Here is a 26,362-nt window from a genome sequence, read left to right as displayed (position 1 = left end):
TAGGCCCGATCTATTCAGTCTTTCCTCTGCATTGATATAGAAGCACTTCTATACAGTTCACGTAAATAATTTCTATAAGCACACAGATTCAGATGGTCATCTTCATTATGTATGAAATACTCTCCTAAATGTCAAGGGTACAAAAGTAAAAGAATAAAAATCCAAGTAATTAAATGATGATCGACAATACCGGACCTCTTCTTTGTTGTCTCTCTTTGCCTGTCTTATTAGACAAATGCATAATTCATTATAGATTAAATAATGTTCAGAACACTTTTTCTGTTGTAAACAATGAAACTAAATATAATATTCTAATTTTAGCTTTTAATAAACCTAAATATATGTAAATTCCGGTCTTGGTTGGATATGCTTATTACACAGGGGTTTTACAGATATTGCTATGGTCACATTGGTCCAGACATGGAGTATAAATGTTTTTCTTTTGTGACAGGTCAGAAGCAACTTGTGCTCCTACTGATGTGTTCATAAGACAGGACATGAAGAGAGAAGCTGGGACGGTCATGGCGAGTCTCCTCTGGATGCTCCCCTTACTGCCGTCGGTCCTACCAGGTGAGAACACCTGAGTTGCTCCACAACATTGGGCCCATGTCCACACAAGCCAAAATCCTCTTTTTTAATCTCTGGTCTTCTCAAATAAAATTCCATCCTCATGTCACTATGAACATGGCTCAACACGCTGCCTTCAGGCACATGTGTCAAACTCCGGTCCTCGAGGGCCGCAGCCCTGCACGTTTTGCATGTCTCCCTGCTTCCACACAGCTGATTGCAATGAGCAGCTCGTTATGTGGCTTTGAGCTGAATGTGGTGATGAACCATCAGGACGTTCAGTAGAGGGAGACGTGGAAAACATGCAGAGCTTCTGCCCTTGAGGATCAGAGTTTGACACCCCTGCCATAGGGCATGTTGTACATATACACTGGCCTTTATAGGTGCTGTGGCTCCACTAAATACACCAAAAAGACATGGAAAACATAGAAATATAGAAGTTCTACATAACTCCAAGTTCTGTAGGTCGATGCTCCCGCTCCTCCTAGTACAGGAGAAATCCAAGATGTCACTTTATTAAACCTGGAGCATGGAGTCTGTCATTTTTGTGGTCTTATGGTTATCGGGGTGGGGGGTACAGAAAGTCTGACATCTTTTTTCCACAGATGTGCGTCTTGCCCGTCCACACCTCAAAGCGACCCGGGGTTTTAGAATTTCCCGACTCAGGGACCCATGATAAAAAAAATGTTTCACCTGTCAAACCTTTGGCCCCCTGAGGTTCTCTCCACAGAAAGAAGATTGATGGTGGTAAGGATAGGTTTACACTATGTTCCCAGTAGCCACGGCAGCCCCGTGTGCCTGAAATGTAGTATGCCATGGGATTTTGGGGAATTCTGAGGAAGGTCTGGCACATTTTTCACATTCTGTCAAGGCTTTCTATGGATGAAATGTGGATGTTTGAAGCACGTTATGCCCCAAAGGGCCACCAAAAGTGAAGATAATCATTGTATCCTGAGATTTTTGCTGCCTACATACCTCTTGATTTCTTTTTTGGTGGCAGAGCTTTTAGAAAGTGTTCTTTTGCTTATTGCTCAGACTGTAATGAAACTGCCCTATGGGCCCAGCTTCTCCCAGACCATGCGCGCCATGGCAGACTGGAGTAGAATGCAACGCGTCGGGTCCACAAACCGTCACATGCCGGAACAAGCTGTAATTGAACGTGATGAAACGGCTACCATACATTGCAGTTTTGCCTTGAAAAGCACGACAAAATGCGACGCGGCGTGATAAAACAGGAAGCAACCGTGAAACAACCACGATGGAATACTGACTAAACGTCACTTCCTGTTTACCTTCCCATTCCACTGCGGACCGCCTTCATGTTCTATTATGGCCAATCATGTGCTGAAACGGGTTGTGACGTTCAACCCATTTTGATACAGCTAGTGAGTTTCTTATCCGCACCGTGGTCGCCGTTGAAACGTTTTTGACAGTTTAAAAATCTGGCACGGCACCCACGGCAATCACGACCTGTTACATTTGCACATCCCACCCCCCTTCTTTGTCTGACTTCCATCCCATTTTGTCCACGGTGGCCTGAAAAGGGAGATGCCGTCGGTGGGGAATCCAAAATGGCCGACAATTTTTCCGCTTCCGGACGACCGCCGCCATCTTGTTTGGCCATTTTGATCCGAATCACCACCCCAGCGCCACTGTTGGTGGGAGGCAGTACTACATGCAGTATGGCTGCTTCCTGTGGATCGCTGCGGTGATTTGTTCCGACGCACAATTACAGCGTCACTGTCGGTGGGAGGCAAGAGGACATGATCCACAATGCAACCGTGCTCCTCCAGACTTGAAACCTCGCCAGTGCGGTATAAAAATGGCGGTGTACGGCCGCTGACACGCTTGTTTGCGGACGCCGCCATTATTGCTCACGGTCAGCGCCATACTGCTCTCAAAACTCAAACCTCGCCAGTGCGGTATCACAATGGTGGCTTCTGGGCGCCGACATACTTGTTTGCGGTTGCCGACATACTTGTTTTTGGCCGCCGCCATACGTGTTTGTGGTCGCCACCATATTTAAAAGGACAACTGACGTCAGTGCTTCAGTTACGTCATGGTTTCATGGATCATGTTCAGTTTGAAGAAGCACAAGAACACTGGAGGAACATCCAGGTGGATATAATGTGAATAAAGCTCAGAGAGTATTTATAAGGTCCAGAGCCAAGTGGATTGAAGAGAGAGATCCCCCCCCCCCCATCATATTACATATTCAATTTATACAAACACAGCCTAGAGAAAATAATGCTTTGAACAAAAGTAGAATGGAGGTTTCATTATCAACCTCGATGCATCCTCTTAAGAAAATGCTGAATCACTTTTCAATTACATAAATGATCTGATTCTCGTAAACAAAGAAAACTTTACAAATGTAGAAGAGGATGGAATCAAATTTTGAACAATTTAATTCAATGTATAATCATAAAAACAGCCTCTGATCTCCAGGCTCAGATGGAATAACGAATAACTACAAACATTTCTGAAAAGAAATTAAACGTTGCTATTTGAGACAATAATGTCTTACTGGTGAGGAATTATTGACAATGAAATGAGGCAGAATTATTTCAGACCTCCTGAATCAGCTTTCATTCTATTTGTCATGTTTCCTTCCCTTCAGGACAACACAGTGTCTCATCTAACCCCACTCTTATCTTTTCTAAATACTGCATTACATTGACATGTCACATCACTGCACCTCTTTTTTTATATCCCACATTGTTGCTGAGCCACGTAGCAAACCTTTATTCTGTAGACACTTGCTGTGGACATGATTGACCAAGTTGGCCAACTCTCTCTGAACCTATTTCAGCAAGACACTGCAGCTGGAACCACATCTGTAGAGTTCAGCTACTAAACTGATCTGCCTGCTTCATTCATGCAGGGACAATGTGTGGTGCATTAAGCAAAACAAACTACAAGAATGGAGAGTAACTGTAGTTACTTCAGCAGGAAAGGAGTAAATGTCCATGACAAACCTTCAAAAAGTACCTCTGACAACTTTAAAAGAATCAAACATCCATGAATCATTGTTCTTTATTTTATACACAAGCACAGGTGACTTTGATAGAGAAAACTCATGTGAGCACGTGTGGAATGGAAAAGTCCCTCTAAATGGAAGAAACCTTTGGAGAAACCAGAATCAGAGGTGGCGTCTTTTCTGCTGAGCGGTTGAGGTGAGAGGACAGAAGAGAGGACAGACATAGATAAGAGAGAGATCCACTCTGAAAGCTCCACCTCCATTCTACTTTTAGAAAACCTAGAACCTCAGGTAAACCAGCACTCTGAGAACCAAAAGTAAAGGTAAAGATTCCAATAGATAAGACGGTAATGAGCAGCAGTGCAGCTACACTCTACTATCAGGTGAAAACAGGAAGTAATCAGATTACTACACCATCACCAGGTGAAAACAGGAAGTAATCAGATTACTACACCATCACCGAATGCATTCAGACTCTTGTTCATCATGTAGGTTGGTTAGCCTGTGACAGTGTTAGAACTTTCTCCCACTGGCTATGATGACCTCGGCCTCCAGCCTTGTGTGGCCTGAGCCCATCAGGATGTTGATGATGATCTGAAAAACACTGACAAGGTGCATGTGGACAGGTTTCAAAAGACACAAAATATCGACCACTCGACTTCTATGATGTCCTCCATTGATTGATCGTCTTACTTCTGGAAGTATAACATCAAAAACATAACTGATGAGTCTCTGGTCCCTCTTCTTGATTCCTGTGACCTCCTCCATCTCTTCCAGTAGCTCCAACATCTGTTACAATACAGAGGAATAAAAGTAAACAAATCAAGCTTATGTTATGTAAAAACTCTCAAACTTGATAAAGAGATGTTTTCTGACCTGCTGGTCACTGAAACAACATCTTCATGATGACAAGCTGCTTGAGGGCAGGTGATGCAGACGACATCTTCCAGAGGTTCATTCTGTTTGAACGGACCCTCGAGTCCATGAGGTCATCATGAAGCTCTGAAGCCAAAGAGCAAAGAGAGAAGAGAGAACAGATATTAGCACAAGAGAATAGAATCACTAACAGCACAGTTTGTTTCACTCACCTTGATCTGCTCTCTGGAAAACACAGTGAGGATCCCCCTCCTCCTTCAACAGCCTCAATGATCCTGCAGAGAAAAATACATTGTGGAATCCAATGAAAAGAAAAGTTACACTTTGATTAAAGTCAAAACTGTCTGGGAATTATTGTTTCTGTGATTTAAACAATATTAATCAGTCAACTGTAGACAAGATGCAGAATCAGTTGATATTTTACTTTGACAATGTGATCATCAAACTACTGTTGATGATTAACCCTTTATGAAAGTAGTGACCTCATATAAAGACACAACATCAACACAGAATAAATATCTCACCAAGTGGTTCAGTCATTTCAGCCATACAACACATCTATTGAATAACTGTACAAACTATTGTTGTAGTACCTTGTGCTCTCATTGGTGGTCTTACATCCACAGCTGGATGACTCCTCCAGATGTTTGTGGGATTTTAAGGCACAACATGCAGCTGCCTTTGCAAAGTTTGCACTGCGTCCATTCCAACATTTCTGTGTCTGGATTAAAAAAAATCCTGCAAAACAAGAGATGTGTTCACATTATTGTTGTTTTATTTTATTTAAAATACAAGATTTGCTCTGAAAAAACAACAAGTCAATCATCATCATTTATATTCGTTATAACTTTCTGTTCACTTTACTGTGTTGATTTCACTGCATTGTTTACATTATTTATCTTTTTATACTTCTCTTAACTTATTATATGTATACGTATATATGTAAGCCTGTATATATGTTAGCTCAATTGTTCCTATTGTTAGTGTGTGAAATTCTTTTTTCAATGCAGATGTGAAGAGAAATGCAATTTCAGTTCTCTATATGTGTGGCACAGACATAAACATTTAACTTTATTGACAAACATCTAAATGATTTGTTGCATTATGTTATACATTTGATTTAAAATTTCTCTCATAACCTTTAATAACTTTCTCATGTGAATGCACTGATAAAAAGTTTCATCCCAGATACATGCTTCCTATTAAGATGCCTGATTATAATAAATCAATTATTAGTCACATTGTAGTGACCGAGGATGAATAGTAATGTAATTTCACACATAAAGACACATGGTGACACAAAGTGAATATATATACAGCATCTATCTGAGATTAAAAACACAGCAGCAAGCTTGTTGCATACATCCATTAATACAGAATGATATGATTACTGGTGCAGTTCAATGTCGGCACATTCTTTATTCTTAACACACCAAAAGTTACTAGAGAAAGTTTTTACAAGACAAGAAATGACACTTAATACACCAAAACAAGGAACGAGGATAGAAAGAGCAACTTAAATGTTCATTGCTCCTAACTTAACCACAAAACTCCTCCTCCTCTCATTAACACTGATAAACTACTGCTTCTTATTAGAGCAGGCTGATCGTTTCTATATAGACAACAAGGCAAATCTTTACCTTATGAGAAGACAATCCTCCTTCTGTTGACATACGAAAGACTGAAAAAAAGAAACGATAAATGTGCGTCTTTTCAGCGAATGACTTCTTTTTGGCGTCATATCCGGCGAGTGGGTCCCGCTACGCCACTTCTCAAGTGTTCATGTTGTCTACGTACCTCCTGCATGTTCGGTCGGAACGTAACTAACTGTGGGTCGGCCTCCGTGAACGTAATTCCCTACGTTTTCAGTCCTCTACGTCCCTTCCTGTATGTCGCTTATGTGACTTCCTGTGTGTCATTTGTGTCATTTCCGGTCACGCTTCCGCCTTGCTCGATTTCAAGATGGCGGCGACCTGTAAATAAGTATGGCGGCGCCCGCAACACCGCCGTCATGGATTCCCCACCGACATCTCTTGAAGGTGCTGCTGTGGTTGCCGGGAACATAGTGTAAACGTACCCTTAATCGGCTGATTTTCCACCTTCAGATGTTGAAATTCATCATAGCGTGTTTTACCTGATTCACCTGTTCAAGCATGATAATAAGACTCCAAAATCCTACTTATGTTGCAGTGCAAAGAAATACAAGTTCACTCTGAACATGTTCACATTTCATTGAGTGAACCGATGATACAAACGTAGATATTCAACTCTTTCACGTCCATGGTGCAAACATTTCTGTCACTGACTTCAACATTTCAAATAAAGTGTTCAGTGCTGCCCGTAGAGCCACCTGCTGGTAACTAACGGAACAAATGGTGAAGTGTGCCTGAGAATACTGCTGCCACAAATGACAAAAACAGATAAATATCACATGATAATGCCAAACATTTCAATTCAAGTTGTAAATTTGTCTGTTTCTTATTGGAGAAATGTGCACTACACAGGCTTTGGACTGTGACTATTGAGTGTTGGAATTAAGCATAGTAAGTCAGTACTGTGGATTGACACAAACATGCTGTCTTTTTGTTTTCCAGCTGTGACTGAGCTTCCAAAGCCTGTGGATGTCACCGTGGTCTCCACAGGGTTCAGTCATGTGGTGAAATGGAAGCCTGGAGCAGGAACTCCTATTCAGGCCTCCTACCATGTCAGCATTACAACAGAGAGGTGAGCGTCCTGTGTCACACGCTTCAATCAATAAGAGACTCATTAGGATCATAGAGTCAGTCTGGTGAAACGCGTCCTTCACTGGAACCTTGGGTGTGGTGCTGTGAGGAAACATGGGAACTTTACAGTTTGTGCAAAGAGTACAACTGGTCAAGTAAACTCAGGATCGAGCCAGAATATTAAGCCTCCAGACAGTAGCAGTGACACTTCACACTCCTACAGCTGGTCTAACTGTTCAATCTGATGCTATTCATATATTTACATTTCATAACCAAGGTCTCCATTGGTTTATAAATAGTCACTACTGTAGAACTTCAGTCTGATTAGGATCCGATTTTCCAGTTTACAGGAATACTGTGACAGTCATCACATTGAAGTATACAGTAGTAAATGTATTCATCTGTCTTTAACTTTTACACATTGTGTGACATAGCCACAGATAGAAATGTATTTTATTCTGATTTGATGACAGTTTGTATTGTCAGGTTGGTAAAATGTCTGTAACCTCAGATTGATTTAGTCTGTGATCTCAGGTTGATGGAGTGTCTGTAACCTCAGGCTGATAAAATGTCTGTAACATCAAGTTAATGGAGAGTCTGAAACCTCAGGTTGATAAAATCTCTGTAATCTCAGGTTGATGGAGGGTCTATCACTGAAGGTTGATGGAGTCTGTAACCTCAGGTTGATGGAGTCTGTAACCTCAGGTTGATGGAGTGTCTGTAACCTCAGGTTGATTTAGAGACTGTAACCTCATGTTGATATAATGTCTGTAACCTCAGGTTGAAGGACTGTCTGTAACCTCAGGTTGATGGAGAGTCTGTAACTTCAGGTTGATAAAATGTCTGTAACCTCAGGTTGATAAGATGTCTGTAACCTCAGGTTGATAAAATGTCTGTAACCTCAGGTTGATGGATAAATCAGAGCTACTAAAACCAGGATAAATACATTCACTGGAGAGAGTTATAGCAGCACATCCACAAATGTGTTTTTCCATCAAACTCAGGTTGATGGAAAGAGTGTTTAATCTCAGTTTGATAAAAAATGTCTGTAAACTCAGGTTGATGGAGAGTCTGTAACCTCAGGTTGATTTAGTCTGTGATCTCAGGTTGATGGAGTGTCTGTAACCTCAGGTTGTTAAAATATCTATAACATCAAGTTAATGGAGAGTCTGGAACCTCAGGTTGATAAAATCTCTGTAATCTCAGGTTGATGGAGGGTCTATCACTGAAGGTTGATGGAGTCTGTAACCTCAGGTTGATGGAATGTCTGTAACCTCAGGTTGATGGGAGAGAGTCTGTAACCTCAGGTTGATGGAATGTCTGTAACCTCAGGTTGATGGGAGAGAGTCTGTAACCTCAGGTTGATGGAATGTCTGTAACCTCAGGTTGATGGGAGAGTCTGTAACCTCAGGTTGATGGAATGTCTGTAACCTCAGGTTGATAAAATGTCTGTAACCTCAGGTTGATGGAGTGTCTGTAATCTCAGGTTGATTTAGAGTCTGTAACCTCATGTTGATAAAATGTCTGTAACCTCAGGTTGAAGGACTGTCTGTAACCTCATGTTGATAAAATGTCTGTAACCTCAGGTTGAAGGACTGTCTGTAACCTCGGATTGATGGAGAGTCTGTAACTTCAGGTTGATGAAATGTCTGTAACTTCAGGTTGATAAGATGTCTGTAACCTCAGGTTGATAAATAGTCTGTAACTTCAGGTTGATGGAGAGTCTGTAACCTCAGGTTGATGGATAAATCAGAGCTACTAAAACCAGGATAAATACATTCACTAGAGAGAGTTATAGCAGCACATCCACAAATGTGTTTTTCAATTAAACTCAGGTTGATGGAAAGAGTGTTTAACCTCAGTTTGATAACATGTCTGTAACCTCAGGTCGATGGAGTCTGTAACCTCAGTTTGATAAAAATGTCTGTAAGCTCAGGTTGATGGGAGAGAGTCTGTAGCCTCAGGTTGATTAGGAGTCTGTAACCTCAGGTTGATAAAATGTCTGTCACCTTAGTTAAAGGAGAAACTGTAACCTCAGGTTGAGGGAGAGTTTGTGACCTCAGGTTGATGGAAAGTCTGTAACCTCAGTTTGATGGAGGGTCTGTAATCTCAGGGTGATGGAGGGTCTGTAACCTCAGGTTGATCAAATGTCTGCAACCTCATGCTGATGGGAGATAGTCTGTTACCTCAGTTTCATAGAGAGTCTGTCACTTCAGGTTGATGGTCTGTAATCTCAGGGTGAAGGACTGTCTGTAACCTTCCCTCCATCCATCCATCCATCCATCCATCCATCCATCCATCCATCCATCCATCCATCCATTTTCTGCGGCTTATCCGAGGCAGGGTCGTGGAGGCAGTAGTCCGAGCAGAGTTGCCCGGACTTCCCTCGCCCCAGACACTTCCTCCAGCTATTCCGGTGGCACCCCAAGGCGTTCCCAGGCCAGCCAAGAGACATAGTCCCTCCAGCGTGTCCTAGATCTGCCCCGAGGCCTTCTACTGGAGGGACATGCATGGAACACTTCGCTGGGGGAGCGTCAGGGGGGCATCCGAAACAGATGCCCGAGCCACCTCAGCTGGCTCCTCTCGATGTGGAGGCGCAGCGGCTCTACTCCAAGCTCCTCCCTGGTGACTGAGCTCCTCACCCTACCTCGAAGGGTGCGCCCATCCACCCTACGGAGGAAGCTCATGTCAGCCGCTTGTATCCGGGATCTCGTTCTTTCGGTCATGACCCATAGCTCATTACCATAGGTGAGAGTAGGAACAAAGATTGACCGGTAAATCAAGAGCTTCGCCTTTTGGCTCAGCTCCTTCTTCACCACGACAGACTGATACAACGTCCGCATAACTGCAGACGCTGCACCGATCCGCCTGTTGATCTCGCGCTCCATCTTCCCCCCACTCGTGAACACAACCCGAGATACTTGAACTCCACTTGGGACAAGGGCACTCCGCCGACCCAAATGGGGCAAGCCACCTTTTTCTGGTCGAGAACCATGGCCTCGGATTTAGAGGTGCTGATCCTGATCCCAGCTGCTTCACACTTGGCTGCAAACCATACCAGTGCTCGATGAAGGTCCAGGTTCGATGAAGCCAACAGAACAACATCATCTGTAAAAATCAGAGATGAGATCCTGTGGTCCCCAAACCGGACCCCTTCCGGCCCCTGGCCATGCCTAGAGATTCTGTCCACGTATGTGATGAACAGAGCCGGTGACAAAGGACAGCCCTGCTGAGACCAATGTGTACTGGGAACAGGTCCGACTTACTGCCGGCAAAGTGAACCAAACTCCTGCTCTGGGTATACAAGGACTGAACAGCCCTTGACAAAGGGCCATAGACTCCATACTGCCAGAGCACCCCCCCACAGGACATCCCAAGGGTTGCGGTCGAACGCCTTCTCCAGATCCACAAAACACAAGTGGGCTGGTTGGGCGAACTCCCATGAACTCTTGAGCACCTGGTGGAGAGTATAGAGCTGGTCTAGTGTTCTACGACCAGGACCAAAACCGCATTGTTTCTCTTGGATCCAAGGTTTGACTAGCGGCCAGAGCCTCCTCTCCAGTACTCTGGAATAGACTTTCCCGGGGAGGCTGAGGAGTGTGATCCCTCTGTTGTTGGAACGCACCCTCCAATCCCCCTTCTTAAAAAGAGGGACCACCACCCCGGTCTGCCAGTCCAGAGGTACTGTCCTCGCTCACCACGCAATGTTGCAGAGATGAGTCAGCCACGACAGTCCCTGCACATCCAAAGACTTAAGGAACTCTGGGCGAATCTCATCCACTCCCGGTGCCTTGCCACCGAGGAGCTTCGCAACTACCTTGGTGACTTCAGCTTGGGTAATGGACGAGTCCACCTCTGAGAACCAAGCCTCTGCTTCCTCAACAGAAGACCTGATGGTGGGGTTGAGGAGGTCCTCAAAGTATTCCTTCCACCGCCCGATAACATCCCCAGTTGAGGTCAACAGCTCCCCACCTCCACTGTAAACAGTGTTGGTGGAGAACTGCTTCCCTTCCCTTCTACAGAGGCGCCGGATGGTTTGCCAGAATTTCCTTGGGGCCGACCGATAGTCCTCCTCCATGGCCTCTCCGAACTCCTCCCAGACCCGAGTTTTTGCCTCCACCACAGTACAGGCTGCGGTTCGCTTGACCTGCCGGTACCTGTCGACTGTCTCAGGAGTCCTATGAGCTAACAATGCCCGATAGGACTCCTTCTTCAGCTTGACGGCATCCCTTACTTACGGTTTCCACCACCAGGTTCGGGGGTTGCCGCCACGACAGGCACCAGAGACCGTGCGGCCACAGCTCTGAGCAGCAGCTTGAAAACTGCGTGGACAGAGGGCTCGGCCAGGCATTCCCAGCAGACTGTCATAACACGTTTTGGCCTGCCAAGTCTGTCTGGCCTCCTCCCAGTCCAGCGCATCCAACTCACCTCCAGGTGCTGACCAGTTGACAGCTCTGCCCCTCTCTTTACCTGAGTGTCCAAGACATGTGGCCGGAGATCAGAAGACATGACCACAAAGTCTATCATTGACCTCCGGCCTGGGGTGTCCTGGTGCCATGTGCACTTATGGACACCCCTGTGCTCGAACATGGTGTTCGTTATGGACAAACTGTGACTGGCACAAGAGTCAAATAACAGGACACCGATCGGGTTCAGATCGGGGAGACCCTTCCTCCCAATCACCCCCTTCCAAGTCTCGCTGTCATTGCCCACGTGGGCGTTGAAGTCCCCCAGTAGAACAATGGAGTCCCCAGTTGGAGCACTATCCAGCACCCCTCCTTAGGACTCCAAGAAGATTGGGTACTCTGAACTGCTGTTCGGTTCATAGGCCAAGACAACAGTCAGAGACCTGTCCCCCACTTGGAGGAGTTGGGACGTGACCCTCTCGTTCACGGGGGTGAACTCCAACACATGGCCGCTGAGCTGTGGGGCAATAAGCAAGCCCATGCTAGCCCCCCGCCTCACACCACAGGCAACTCCAGAAAAGTAGAGTGTCCAGTCCCTGTCGAGGAGCTGGGTTCCAGAGTCCAAGCTGTGTGTGAAGGTGAGCCTGGTTATATTGAGATGGTATCTCAACCTCCCGCACAAGCTCGGACTCCTTCCCCCCCAGCGAGGTCACATTCCATCTCCCGAAAACCAGATTCTGTGTCTGGGGATCAGGTCGTTGAGGCCCCTGCCTTCGACTGTCACCCAATCCACACTGCACCCGACCCCTACGGCAGCCTCTGTGGGTGGTGGGCACACAGGAGGACAAGGAGGAGGGGCCCGAGGCATCCCTTCGGGCTAAGCACGGCCAGGTCCCGGGGAGAATGGGCCCGGCCACCAGGCACTCGCAAACGAGCCCCAAACCCAGTCTGTAACCTGAGGTTGATAAAATGTCTGCAACCTCATGGTGATGGTAGAGAGTCTGTAACCTCAGTTTCATGGAGAATCTGTAACCTCAGGTTGATGGAGGGTCTGTAATCTCAGGGTGGTGGAGAGTCTGTAACCTCAGGTTGATGGAGAGTTTGTAACCTCAGGTTGATGTAGGGTCTGTAATCTCAGGGTGATGGAGTGTCTGTAACCTCAAATTTATAAAATGTCTAACGTCATGTTGATGGGAGAGATTCTTTAACCTCAGGTTGATAGAGTCTGTAACCTCATGTTGATAAAATATCTGTAGCCTCAGGTTGAAGGACTGTCTGTAACCTCAGGTTGATAAAATGTCTGTAACCTCGGATTGATGGAGTCTGTAACTTCAGGTTGATAAAATGTCGGTAACTTCAGGTTGATAAGATGTCTGTAACCTCAGGTTGATAAAATGTCTGTAACCTCAGGTTGATAAAATGTCTTTAACCTCAGGTTGATGGAGAAATCAGAGCTTCTAAAACCAGGATAAATACATTCACTACAGATAATTTCAGCAGCACATCCACAAATGGGATTTTTGACTCTCTGAAAGTGCATTGTTGTAGTCCCAAATATTTTTAAAAGCATCCATGTCCTCCATTCTTGAATAATACCTTTGCTGGATGAGAATCTGAGCTCTCACAAGACTCTTTAACAGCAGTAAGGCGTCACAACTTTGTTCCCCATTAATGTTTCTCTTTCTATTCAAGTCGATTGTCATTTTTGTCTGCCTACAAATGAAATTCAGCAACTTCTCCTTTTTGTTCTTTTTCCTATAATAAGAAAAAAACAAAAATATATATTTGGTTCTGTAAAATGTTCTTTGAAAAGGCTCACTGAAGTGCTGAGTGCTTTGAACAGTGGCGTCAATCTAGAACAGTGGGCGAAGCAATGGTAAACAGTTTCTGTAATGAAACAGAAAAGACAACTATTTAAAACAATGGGGTTATTAAGTGGCACAAAGGCATTTACTGCTAAAGGTCCATGTAAAACACGCCGGTGCAAATCTCCAATATGTTTTTGTCAATGGTGGTTTATAAAATACACCCCAAGCTGGTTTTACCTTTGGTTCCACTTTCAGAAAGGCCTTCCACGGTGTGTCTGCTCTGTCTTTTAGTTTCTCTTTATTTAAGGCCTTTAGACAGCTCTGGTAAAGACCTTTCCCATTCACAGAACCGAGTGACACTCACACATTACCACCAAGCGGAGGTTTGTAAAAACTGTAGTCTAAAAGCTGCTTTTCTGGTGAACAGATGAACCAATCCCTGACCTCCTTCTTCTTTCAGCAAAAACCAAACACTTTGTGGTATCTAGTGAAGTTTATCTCCCAAATAATAAACAATAAAACTCTGCATTTTCTTCAACAATTCTTGTTGAGGTTCCAACACAGCCAAATGGTGCCACAGTGTGGAGGCCACCAGATTATTGATTATGAGTGTGCGCCCTCTGCAGGACATCCTGGGTAAAAGCCAGTGCCATTTTTTTTTAACCTTCCTTCCATCTTCGCTGCAGCTCCCTCCCAATTTTTCATAATCTCCCCCTGGTTACCAAGATGTACTCCCAAGACATTTAACCCCATTTTTTCCCCAACTGATTCCATCTGGTAACCTTGGCTCATTTCCTCCCCACTCCCCAACTAACAGAGCTGTGCTCTTGTTCCAGGTTATCTTGGAGGAGATCTTCCCATAATGAAATGCGATGTTTTAAAGTTTTTGAATATCCTCGTTATCCACAGTAACAACCAAAATGTTATTTCATATGCAGAAAGGAGGTAAGAGGTAGAGGTAAAGATTCCTCCCCCAATTTTACACCTTTCAATTCGCTTCTGAATTTGATCAACATTGGTTCAATAGCCAAAGCATATAGCATACCAGACATTGCACACCCCTGCCTAATGCCTCTCTCCACAGAGAAAGGAGCACATAAACCACCTTCAATACTTTCAATATCACAGTAGAGAGTCTTAATCATGGCTATGAGACTAGGGGAGAAACCAAAAGCCTTAAGAGTCTCCCAAAGGTACTGGTGCTCCACCCTGTCAAAAGCCTTTTCTTGGTCCATAGAAATCAGACCAAATTTTAAACCCAATAAAATAGAGACTTCCAAATAATCCCGAATTAGGGATACATTATCCCATATTGATCTGCCAGGGATGCAATATGACTGATCAACATGAATAACCTGCCACATCACTTTCTTCAGCCGATTTGACAGCACTTCAGACAAAAGTTTATAGTCGGCACCCTACAGGCTCACTGGTCCCCTTTCTTTAGTAGAAGAGTGAGGACTGCTCATCGACAGCCAAACTGTCTTTGAGTGTAGGCTATATGTAGACTATAGTGTCTCGGCGCTCAGCCATATCTTCCCCCACAGCCTCTGCTTGGAGTTTGGGGGGTATGTCTCAACATCCAGTTAAACTCTGGTGTTACAGTAATGATTCTGCCCTGGTGAGACCACCCGGTCCGAGTGTCCCCTGTGCATGTGTACGACGGAAGTCTTGTTTATGTGGTCGCTGAGCAACCGCCGCGCTCCCAGAAAGAGCGAGTCGAACACCTCTAGTGGGTGTGTGGGTCATATGAATATAATTTGCTTTTTCCTCTCCAACATTTAATGCTGTGAGCAGAGTATTTTTCACATTTGTGGGGTGTGATAAAGTATCTCATGCTCACCTTCCATGCAAATTCTATTCAGTATTTGGAGAAAGTCATCTTTAGGTTTCCATGCAAGACTTTTTTCCATTCTTCTTCCTCGTTGCTAATATTAAATTCCTTTTCCCATTGTTCTCTTACCTTAGTTTCAATTAAACATTGCCTTTTAGTATTTTACAAATATCGGAGAGATTTCCTTTAGCTTTCTTTCTATTTTGGATCAAATATTCTATTATTTCATTTGTCATTTCATTCACTTCTGCATAAGGTAACTTCTTAGCTGTGAAAATTAAAAAAAATGTTTTTGGTCCAGTTCAGAAGTGGCAGCTATTGTTTCAAATGAATCTATTGGATTGTTTGTAATTAATTGTGAGTATGTTTTTATCCCTTTGCTGGCACAAAAATCTAGTATTTTGTCAGACGTGTAAGGTATGAAGTCAGGATCATGGGCTATTTCCCTAAATAGTACACATTCACTATTTATCTTTAGTATTTTGCAAGCCTGCTTCTAGTTTTTTTGTGTTTAAAATACAAACATTCCGACTACTGAGTCTTTCTGAAGCTTTTTTACTTATGAACGATAATGTCCCTATTGATAATTTGGCCACTTCTTGTTCTAATTGAATCCATTTATCCTCTGTTTCCCCTTTTATCCACTGCTTAATTTTAAGAATCTGTGTAGCATAAAAGTAGTTTTGCAAATTAGGAACACCTAATCCTCCTCCTTCTTTCTGCTGTTGTAAAGTTTTTAATTTTATTATTTGCCTTCTATTATTCCATATGTTAAAGCAATTTTGCTGTACCTGTACCTGTACCTGTACAATGACAATAAAGTAACTCAATCAATCAATCAATCGATATAAAGTTTGACATAATTGTATTACATTTTTCAAAATTAGATTTAGCTATTGGTGTTGGTCATGCCTGAAACAGAAACAAAACTCTTGGTAGTACCATAATTTTTAGTGTTTCCATTCTGCTCAGTATTCCATGTTGTATTAGCTTCCATCTATTTACATTTTTGTGTTTTTTCCAACACATCATAATTATTATTATTGCGCTCTTCTAAGTTCTTACGAATGTTAATGCCCAAATATCTTATTTTGTGTGTATATCCGTGTGTCCCATCTAAGCTTATATTTATCTTAAAGATCTTGACTTAATTTGTTTTCCTATTACTCATGATTCACACTTATTCTTATTCATTTTATACACTGACTATACTATATTCATCAGTTGTTTTCATTAAGTCATTTACAGATTGTTCTGGTGAAGATGATTATGTCATCTGCATAAAGTGCCGGATTGTGCATGTCAGTCCCTACCTGTAATCCTTTGATATTTTCATTCTGTCTTATTGCCTCTGCTAAAACTTCAATATATATATAGCAAATAATAGAGGGGAAAGAGAGTCACCCTGTGGCGTTCCTCTTTCTATATTAAATAAACTTGACAGAGTACCATTTATTTTAACCTTTGCATTGTGGCGGCCGTTAGGATTCAGGCCTCTCACCCAGTAGGATTATGGGAAAAGGGGCGGTTTGAGTTCTCCCGCGCCCGGGTTGTTGCTGTACTGTTCAGTCGAGTTTTGGCGGTTGCTGAATAAAGACGTATGCTTACCTTCAGCTCTGACTCATCCTTCGTCTTGCCACATTGGTGACCCCGTTATGGACATGTTCAAGGAAGCAGAAGACTGTGACGTTGATTCGTCTGCAGCTCCACAGCCTCGGCAGCCGGCAGTTTTTACCGCGGCATTGAGGCTTCCCGACTTCTGGCAAAATGACCCGGCCTCATGGTTTGAGCATGTCGAAGCGCTCTTCCGACTGCGAGGAATCACTGAGGATGAGCAGAGGTACTACTTGATCGTCGCCGCCTTGGACCAGCAGTTCACCAGGCGGGTAATTCAGCTGCTGCGTGCTCCCCTGTGGCTCGGAAAATTAACCGCGCTCAACAATACTCTTCGCCAATAGATGGCAGCACAGAATTTTGCCGGTGAAATCGAAACTTAACAGACGTCAGTCTCATTAATCACCACCACCTGCGGCTGCTCCCGTCTTGTATCAAAGTACTGTGTCAGTGACAGTGATGGAGAAGTTTTTGAAAAGGAAGAATGCTAACCAGGATCTCAGCTCTTCATCCATCAGGTCCAGGTTTCACACTGAGTGAGTAAAAATAAATTGGGAAATACTTTTTTCTGTATTTATTTGATTCCTGTTGATAAAGCATTGATGAGAATGACTTTATATTGGTAATATAGGCTACAGAGTTTCAAATTTTAACATTTTCGGGTGGTGGAGTGCCTCAAGATTTTTCCAAAGAAAATAGTGTGTCTTGGCTCAAAAAAGGTTGAAAAACACTGGTTTAGAGGACATAGGAGATTTGAGCTCCACAAAATATAACCAGTTGTCTTCTGGATAAAGTTGGTAAAGTCACTAATTGATTCCAGACACACATTTCTGAATCACATTTAATTATCAAAAAAGAAAGAAATATCTATCTTTTCCATGAATTTTGTATCCTGAAGAAGGGAATTATTTAATCCCCACAGAGTTTTACGTTTGCTGATTTTTAGTAATATTTTAAGAGATACTGTAGCATGGTCCGACATATTTATAGAACCAAATACTGCAACTTCTTACGAGTGCCATGTCATTTTTAAACATAAAAAGGTAGTCTAATCTATTATACACTGCATGTCTTCCAGAGTAGCATGTATATTCTCTCTTATTAGGGTGGAGAGCTCCCCATATATCCTCCAGACCTATCTCAGAACATGCTCTTCTCATTATTTTTGCATTTTATTCTGCACTGTGTGTCTTAGCATTGGATGAGTCTAATTTTGGGTTCAATATCATATTCAAATCTCTTTTTTTCTTTTCTTTTTTACAAGACACATCACACAAACCTTATTAAATCCTGTGGTATCCTCGGTGCCATGCCTTCAGGGTCATGCGCCACTCAGCATCACCATGAAGATACCAAATCAATTTTAAAGATTTTATTCATATTATAAACAAATCAGAAATTTGAATCCAATCTTAAAATCATCTCAAATGTCAAATATTAAGACTCCCTTACTCCTTGCTGTTATTACATCTATAAGCTGATCCATGAGTTCTGGACCTGCTTCTGGAGGATAATAAACATTTAAAAAGGATATGTAAATATTTTCAATTTTCCCCACTACCAGCACAAACCTACCCTCTTTATCCATAATACAGTTGTGTTTTTCAAAACCAACATGGAGTTCAATAATTACAGCTATTCCTCTTCGAGCTGAGCTATAAGAACTATGGAACACTTGACTTTTTGTTATTTTCTTTAGATTTTCATGTTCGTGTTTCCTTGAATGAGTTTCTTGTCGAAAAAATGTCTCCTTTATCGCTTTCCAACTGATGTAAGATTTTCTTTGTCTTAACCACATTATTTAACTCATTAATATTTAGTGATATTATGTTTAACAGACTCAAAGCAGGCGACAAGTACACAAACATTTTAACCTTTTTCTTCTCGTTTGAGACCCGGTAGATGGAGCCTGCAATATCTGAGTTTATGTGAAAAGAGGGCAAGGAATGACATGAATAAAAAGAAACAAACACAAATTATAACAAACATTACATAAACTGAAGTAAGAAACATCAGCTCCAAAGATGTGGTTACTGCGACCATGTGTGTTTACTGTACATGGTTGGCAAGGCATTCAAAAAGTCGCTTCAAACATATAAGTAATAAAGTACAATTCCTCAATTTATTAGTAGCAGTTGAACTACTAATCCTCTATATCCCCATTTAATGAATCGTCATGTTGGGGGATTTGACAGTTCACCTCAGGGTACCAATAAATCATTTTTCACCTTAACTTTCTCTACGAATAGATATGAAGTACTTTTATCTTTGAAGCTATATTCCAATTTTTTCAACTCAACTTTTCTGCACACACACCACATATTTGCTTACCTAACTGAGTGTGCAGCATTTTGTAATAAGTTTCCACAAACCTCAAAGTATTAATACAAATCTGCCCCCATTACCCTTAAACTGTTACTTAACCCTTTAACAGTATATTTAGCAAATACACACACACACACACACACACACACACACACACACACACACACACACACACACACAGGCAAACCTATCTACAATTTTGTTTGCACACTCGCACCATGCAGGCAATCGAGATACCAAATGGAGCGCTTTATAAAGAAATATATAGGCATTGAAAGCAAAACAATTGGTATGGAGGAGACTGGCATTTACAAAAGTAAATTACTGTAAACCATGTCCACAAGGAGTCTACTCATAGGCAGAAAAAAAAATGTACAAAGAGTTCACAGGGAGAATAATTCAGTCACTTACAGCTCCATAGCTTTGTCATAATGTCTGCATGTTACTGTGCATCTCTCACTCCTTCACGGGTGCGTCTGCACCTGCGCTGCAGCCCGTCTCTCTGTTCTCCATCCGACCTGTAAACACCTCTCCTCTCCAGTTCCTTCCGTGCTGTTGTTGCGCTGCTGCATGTGATTGATGTGCCATCCTTGTTGAAAACACGGAGCTTTGCTGGTGCCAGGATATGTGATTTGACCTGTTGCTTTCATGGTTGCTCTCGCATATCTCTGTATGCAGCTCTCTGCTGCTTCACCTTTGATGTGAAATCATGATCCAGGTAGATGCGGGCCTCCTCAAAGCGGATCTGCTTCTTTGACCACGTCGCCCTTAATATCTCTCGCTTGATGTCATAATTTGCAAAGTGCACAATCATAGGTCTGGCGGTATGTTTGCCATCCTTTAATGTGCCAATTCTGTGAGCTCTGGTTACGTGCAGCTCTTTCTCTACCCGCAGAGTGTCTTTACACAGTGTCTGTATAAACTTGATCACGTCGTTCCCTTCACTCCGTTCCGGTACGTTGTAGATGCACATGTTATTTTTGCCATGATTTATTCTCCAAATAGTCTATCTGTTCTCCCATTTCAGAAATGCAACCGTTGAGATCTTTTATTGTTTTATTTTGTTGGGATTTTTGATCCTCTAAATCACTCACTCTTGTTTGCAATTCAGAGATTTTGTTTTTAAATGTATCCATGTCATGTCGTAGGTCCATCGTTTGTGGCTTTATTTTTTTTGATATCCCGCTCTATATCAGAGTGAAAGCCTTTGCATTTGGCTCTGAATTCCTTAATTTCTCCGGAGATTGAGCCTTTCAGCTCAACAATCAGCTGCTTGATCTCACCTGCCTCTGCCATTGTTTGCAGGTGCAGCATTGGAGTCAGTGTTTCGTTTGGATTTGATGTTTTTTCTTCTCTCTTCCTCGTTTTTGCTCTTGTAGTCATCCCCTTAGATGTTTCAGCTAAAGCATGTTGTCTTGATCATTAGTTTAACTTGGCTATTTTGCCAAATAATTGGGGCATTAGAAGACGCAAAGTTTCACGCTGCCACTGACATTAGGGGGAGGAGCCTGGAATTTACATCATTCATTACTGCTTTTGGTGTCCCAAAAGTGGTACAAACTGTCCACAGGAGAAATATATCATCTCGATACCACAAAGACCCTAGTAGTGGGCGTTTTTGTTTTATGGGGGGGCACAACATTGGTCAGTGGGTTTCCTATTTCAGAGTCTCTTTGGGTATACAATGTCTCTCCAAACTCCTTATCTTTTGACTTTCACTTAACCCAGTAAGTGTTTTGTGTAGCGTCCATGATCAGGATTGTCCCAATTCTCAATAAGCAAAGAAAAGGAGGCTCTTTGCTTCCATTAGAACATCCTTTAGCATATGATAGCACTAATGCATCCTTTAGCAAAGGAGGTGAGCTCATGCTGCGCCACAATTCCTTTCGACAGCAACATTAAAAGGGATCCGCTCATCTGAGTGTTTACGGAAAATCACGATGGCGGAAAAAGGAACAGATCATGTAAGTTACCAAATAGATAATCTGCAATGAACAACTTTAAATCATCTAAAACCCAAATGCGCTTTTAATAGTCCATTTTCGGAAACCTGTAGTTCTTTCCCCACCACGGCAGACATCACTAACTTGCGTCATATTATTATCACGTCGCTAAGTGAAAGTGCGGTCCGACTGCCTCACCAACGTGATCACCTTTCACTAACTACTATTTATTACTATTTCATTATTACCAACAAGTGGGAGGTGACTATTACCAACACAATGTGCTGCAGCACCACAACTACAGCACATTGTGTCACATAAAATACATTTGCATTTGTGGCTGTAAAGTGATAAGTGAAAAAGGTCTAGGGGTATCAATCCTTTTAAAAACCACTGTATTTGCACCAAAAATATTCTCCCTTTCAGTCGTTGGATCTATCCCATAATACTTTGTGGTATGATCACATGATCCTACATCAAGCTTACCGGAAAGTACTGGAGATGATTTGTGAGCTGGTTGTGTTTCTTAAGCAAGTGAAACACAAATAAACATTCTCTTTGTTCAGAGTGAGACCAGGAAAAGAAAGTTCTCTGTTTTAGAGCCCTGTCTCTTCTGAATCCTCCGGTCCAGCTTCGACTGCGTGAAGCATCACATTGTGGTATTACCTACCTAGTTATTATCAGGATGTACCCGAACCTAAACTTGGCTTGTTTTTGTCCTCGGGAAGGGGAGCGTCTGAGGATGTGGTGTCCGGTTGCGAGCATATTCAGCACCAGCTGTTGTGTAACCTGACAGAGGCCTTCTCGGACCCTACGGAGACCTACATCACCATGGTCAGAACCATGCTGGACAAGCAAACCTCACATCCAGCTTTCACCTCCAGATACACGCCTGTCGGTAAGTGACCTCTTACTGTAACTGAGGGGAGCATCAATACAACAACGTTAAATGACTCTGTATTTAAAGGACCCATGTTATACTAAATTGACTTTTTTGTGCTTTAAACATCATAAAAGTGCTATTTGGGGTTCATATACATCCCCAAAGTGATTTTTTCATTGATTCCCTCAAGCTTGAGTTCACAGCGCTCTTTCTCTGTTCTAACTGGTGGGGGAGCTCAACACGTTGATTCAATTTGATGATGCGGCACCACCTTGCTGACTCAGCACAGAGCTGGAGAAGCCCCGCCTCCAGGAAGATTGACATGCGGAGAAACCAAAACAAGGCACGCCCACGAATGTACCAAGGAGCGCCTACCTCAGTCTCTGCTCGCTTCACATTGAACGCTGCTGTTTTTGTTACTGTCGATAACTGTTTTCACCATCATGTCCACTTGGAGAAAATGTGTTTTCGGGTGCAAGTATGGTTCCACACTATTTGGTTTGCCGAAAGAACAAGTACAGCCGCGAATGTGGCTGGACTTTTTTCCTGCGGACCTGCCTCAGAAATCCGCCAAGAATCTGTTTGTTTGTGAGCGACACTTCAAGTACTACGGGTACTTTGAAACTGGACTTACTTAGAAGCTCATCTTGAAACTTGGTGCTATTCCCACAATAAAAGATGCTAACGAGGCGCCGAGAGGAGGAGGCGGGTTGTGGGCTGGTCCGCAGTCTCCGTGCGGGCGGGGGAGGCAGAAGAGCTGACAACCACCCGTTTCATGAGAGGTGACGTCAGCTCAATCCAAGAAATAGCTATAATTTCACAAGTTTTGAGTGTTGTATACTGTATCACCCAAATTATTATCCCACATGAGCATAGGTTGGACTGTGAAACATGAAATATAGCGAAATATGGGTCCTTTAAAAACTGTTTTTCATAGTTCCCCCACAGGAGGGATAATGTTACAAGTAGTAATGGGGTAGGGGGTAATGACTAAGAGTAGGACTAAAAGTAGAGTAGGACTGGGGCGGCATGGCTCGGTTGGTAGAGTGGTTGTCTCCCAATCAGAGGTTCAGTTCCCATCTCTGCCTGCCCATGTGCCTAAGTGTCCTTGGGCAAGACACTGAACCCCAAACTGCCTCTGTGAATGTGGTGTGAGAGTGAGTGGTTGGTGGTGGTCAGAGGGGTTGCTGGTGTTGCATGACACAAGTTCTTTATCTCAAATTCTCACTGAAGACAATCAGACGAGGATTCCTTTTTCATTCGGATTTTTTCATTTTCTTTCACAGAGGCACACAAAACATGAATGACAAACATTTGTAGATTAAGCCACGCCCCCAGCAGGCAATCAGCCCGTTGAGAACTGCTGAGGCTGTAGTAAAGTTGCGCTTGTTTTAAACACCAGAATAGCTGCAACAGCTGGTGCAAAATGGCAGCCTCGCTTCCGTCAGTCTGCCCCAGGGCAGCTGTGGCTACATATGTAGTTTACCACCATCAAGTATGGAGTGAATGAATAATGCAAGGTAAAGCGTCTTTGAGTTGCAAGAAAAGCGCTGTATAAAACCAATGCATTATTATTATTATTGTTATTAAAACTCCTATGGAAAACAACCCAGACCCGAGCAGAAGCCACTCCCAGGCACCTGCAGCAGAGGCCAAGATGACGACGATGTGAATTTACAGAGTATCCTTAACAAACACCAGTGCCCATATACACAAAGCATCCCCTTGGTTTAGCATCCTAAGATTAGCTCTCAGTGACTTCACTCTTGAAAAGGGAATCTGAGAATTCCTCGAAATTTAAGATTTTTCTTTGAATTTTTCCTTTTTAAGATAAGGAAGCATCTTTTTTTTTTTATTATTTTTTTGTATCTTTTTTGGTTGAAAAATACAATAGTGTACACATAGGATATTGTACATATCAAATCTTTTTCTTTCTTTTTTTTTTTTAAACAATAAAAATAACAAGAACAGTAGAACCCAGTCTCTGACAGCAATATAGTAATGAAATATTACGAATGTAAAGTAAAAAGTAAACAACAAAAGAAAAAGAAAAGAGGAAAAAAAAATACAATAATAATAATTAAATTAAATTAAACATGAATAGGATAAATAATAGCAATAATGATTTTAGAAAATAACAGTAACCACAACAATAAGTAAGAATAATGACTAATAATTAAACGGATGTATAGACAAGTCTTAAGTGCAGATGGGTAACAATAAAGTACAACACCACAAGTTACATAAGTGTGGTCGAGGAATAACAGTGGCATATAAAGGGTGAACAACACCAGACGTGGAAAGAGCAAGAAAACTAAACAAAACAAACAGCAAACAAACAGACAAAAAAAACATCAAGAAAAAATAAAATAAAATAAAATTAGATAAAAATAAATAAATAAATGCATTAAAAAAAAAACAGGGGGGGGGTGGCGGGGGTGGAGTGGAGTGTGGATCGGCAACAGACAAACACATCAATCAGGAGGCAAGGTTTGTAAAGAGTTAAAGTAGTCTATGAAAGGTTTCCATTTACGGACAAACTTAGCAATGTTACCTTTTACAGAAAATATGATCTTTTCTAATTTAACAAAATACATAACATCTCTTAGCCAGCAGGCAATTGAGGGGGACTTCTGGGATTTCCACAGCAATAAAATACACCGTCTTGCCAACAGGGATGTAAAGGCCAATATCTCTGACTGTAGAGGGTTTATATGGGAGGAGTCAACACAAAGCCCAAATATAGCTAGGTAGGGACTCATTTTAATGTTCTTCCCCAGAACTTTCGACATAATCGCGGAATAGTCGCTCCAGAATGTCTGTAATCTGGGACAGAGGAAGAACATATGGCTTAAATTACAGTTAGAAACGTGACATTTATCACATTGGTCTAGAACATTAGGATATATTCGGGATAGTCGAGATTTTGAAAAGTGAACTCTATGCAGCACTTTGAATTGTATTAGTCCCAACCTAGCACAGGGTGTCCTTGAACGTATACTATTAATGGCCTCATTCCATAATTGATCTGTAAACTTCAACCCCAGCTCCTGCTCCCAAGAACTGCGAGATTTATTAGCCGAGTATTCATCAAAAATCATTAGTTGTGAGTATATTTTAGATATTAGAGATTTCTGACTGGATTTGAAAGATAGAAGAACATCCCATGGCTAGTTAACAGGAATGGATGGGTAGGAGGGGAATAGGGTGGAGGCACAATGTCTAATTTGGAAATAAAGAAACAAGTGAGACGCTGGTAAACTGAAACCTGATGACAGGCCCGAAAAACTTGAAAAAACACCATCTTTGTAGAGATCCTTGAAGTGCTTAATGCTCCGATTCTGCCAGATTTTAAACGTGTTATTAATAAGTGATGGGGGAAACAAATGATTTTTAAACACAGGTGTCAAAGTAGATGGTGACACAAATTTAAAATGCTGCCTAAATTGAAACCACACCTTAAGGGTGGACAGTGCCACCGGATTAGTTGTAAAACTACAGGAAATCTGTGGCAAGGGGGAGGAGATTAAAGCCAATAGAGAAGATGAAGATAGTGAATGCGCCTCCAACCTACACCACAGCAATTCTGGATTATTGAGCCACCAAATCAATTTATGAATACCAGTAATAAAGCGAAAAATTGGGCAAAGACAGACCACCGCTTAGTTGAAGTTGTTGCAGCAATGAATACCTCACTCTGGGAATCTTCCCGCCCCACAAAAAGATAGCAACATATTGGTCCAATGTTTTGAAGAATTTTTTGGGCAGAAATAGGGGGATGCATTGAAATAAATAAAGAAATTTAGGCAACACTGACATTTTCACTACATTCACTCTTCCCATCAATGATAGAGGCAAGGAGTTCCACCTCTGTAAATCAGCCCTGACCTGGGTCAACAATGGGGAGAAATTAGCAGCAAAAAGAGAGGGCGGAGTACGGGTTACATTAATCCCCAAATATCTAAACCCAGACACACTAAATTTAAAAGGAATGTCGGATTGTTTGAGTAATAGCGCAGATGGGTTTACAGGATAACATTCACTTTTAAGAAAATTGACTTTATACCCGGAGAAGGAGCCAAACTTATTGAATAAATCCGAGATTGACGCTATACTGGATAGTGGGTCTGATACATAGAGAAGCAGGTCATCTGCATAAAGTGACAATTTGAGTTCGATATCAGCCCGGGAGATTCCATGGTAAATAGGTAGCGATTTTAACGCCATTGACAGAGGTTCGATAGCCAAGGCAAAAAGTAATGGGGAGAGAGGGCATCCTTGTCTAGTACCGCGTGACAAGGTAAAATAGTCGGAGCGAGTGTCGTTGGTGTGAACACTAGCCTGGGGAGAGGCGTAGAGAAGGCGAATCCAAGATATGAACCTATTACCAAGTCCGAATTTAT

At 42.4% G+C, this 26,362-nt stretch overlaps 1 protein-coding gene across 1 annotated transcript in view; it reads left to right on the top strand.

Moving 5' to 3' along the window:
* Positions 1 to 26,362, top strand: part of crfb2 (cytokine receptor family member b2) — a 73,231-nt gene that overhangs the window by 11,917 nt on the left and 34,952 nt on the right. The window contains exons 2-4 of the mRNA XM_080498250.1: positions 452 to 570; positions 7,018 to 7,147; positions 21,805 to 21,974. Coding sequence (XP_080354376.1) covers positions 498 to 570; positions 7,018 to 7,147; positions 21,805 to 21,974 — 373 coding nt within the window. The 5' untranslated portion in view covers positions 452 to 497. The remainder of the gene's footprint in view (positions 1 to 451; positions 571 to 7,017; positions 7,148 to 21,804; positions 21,975 to 26,362) is intronic.

Source organism: Blennius ocellaris, assembly GCF_963422515.1.
Source record: "Blennius ocellaris genome assembly, chromosome: 6".
Classification (NCBI taxonomy): Eukaryota; Metazoa; Chordata; class Actinopteri; order Blenniiformes; family Blenniidae; genus Blennius; species Blennius ocellaris.
This window is presented reverse-complemented; position numbering and strand designations above follow the sequence as displayed.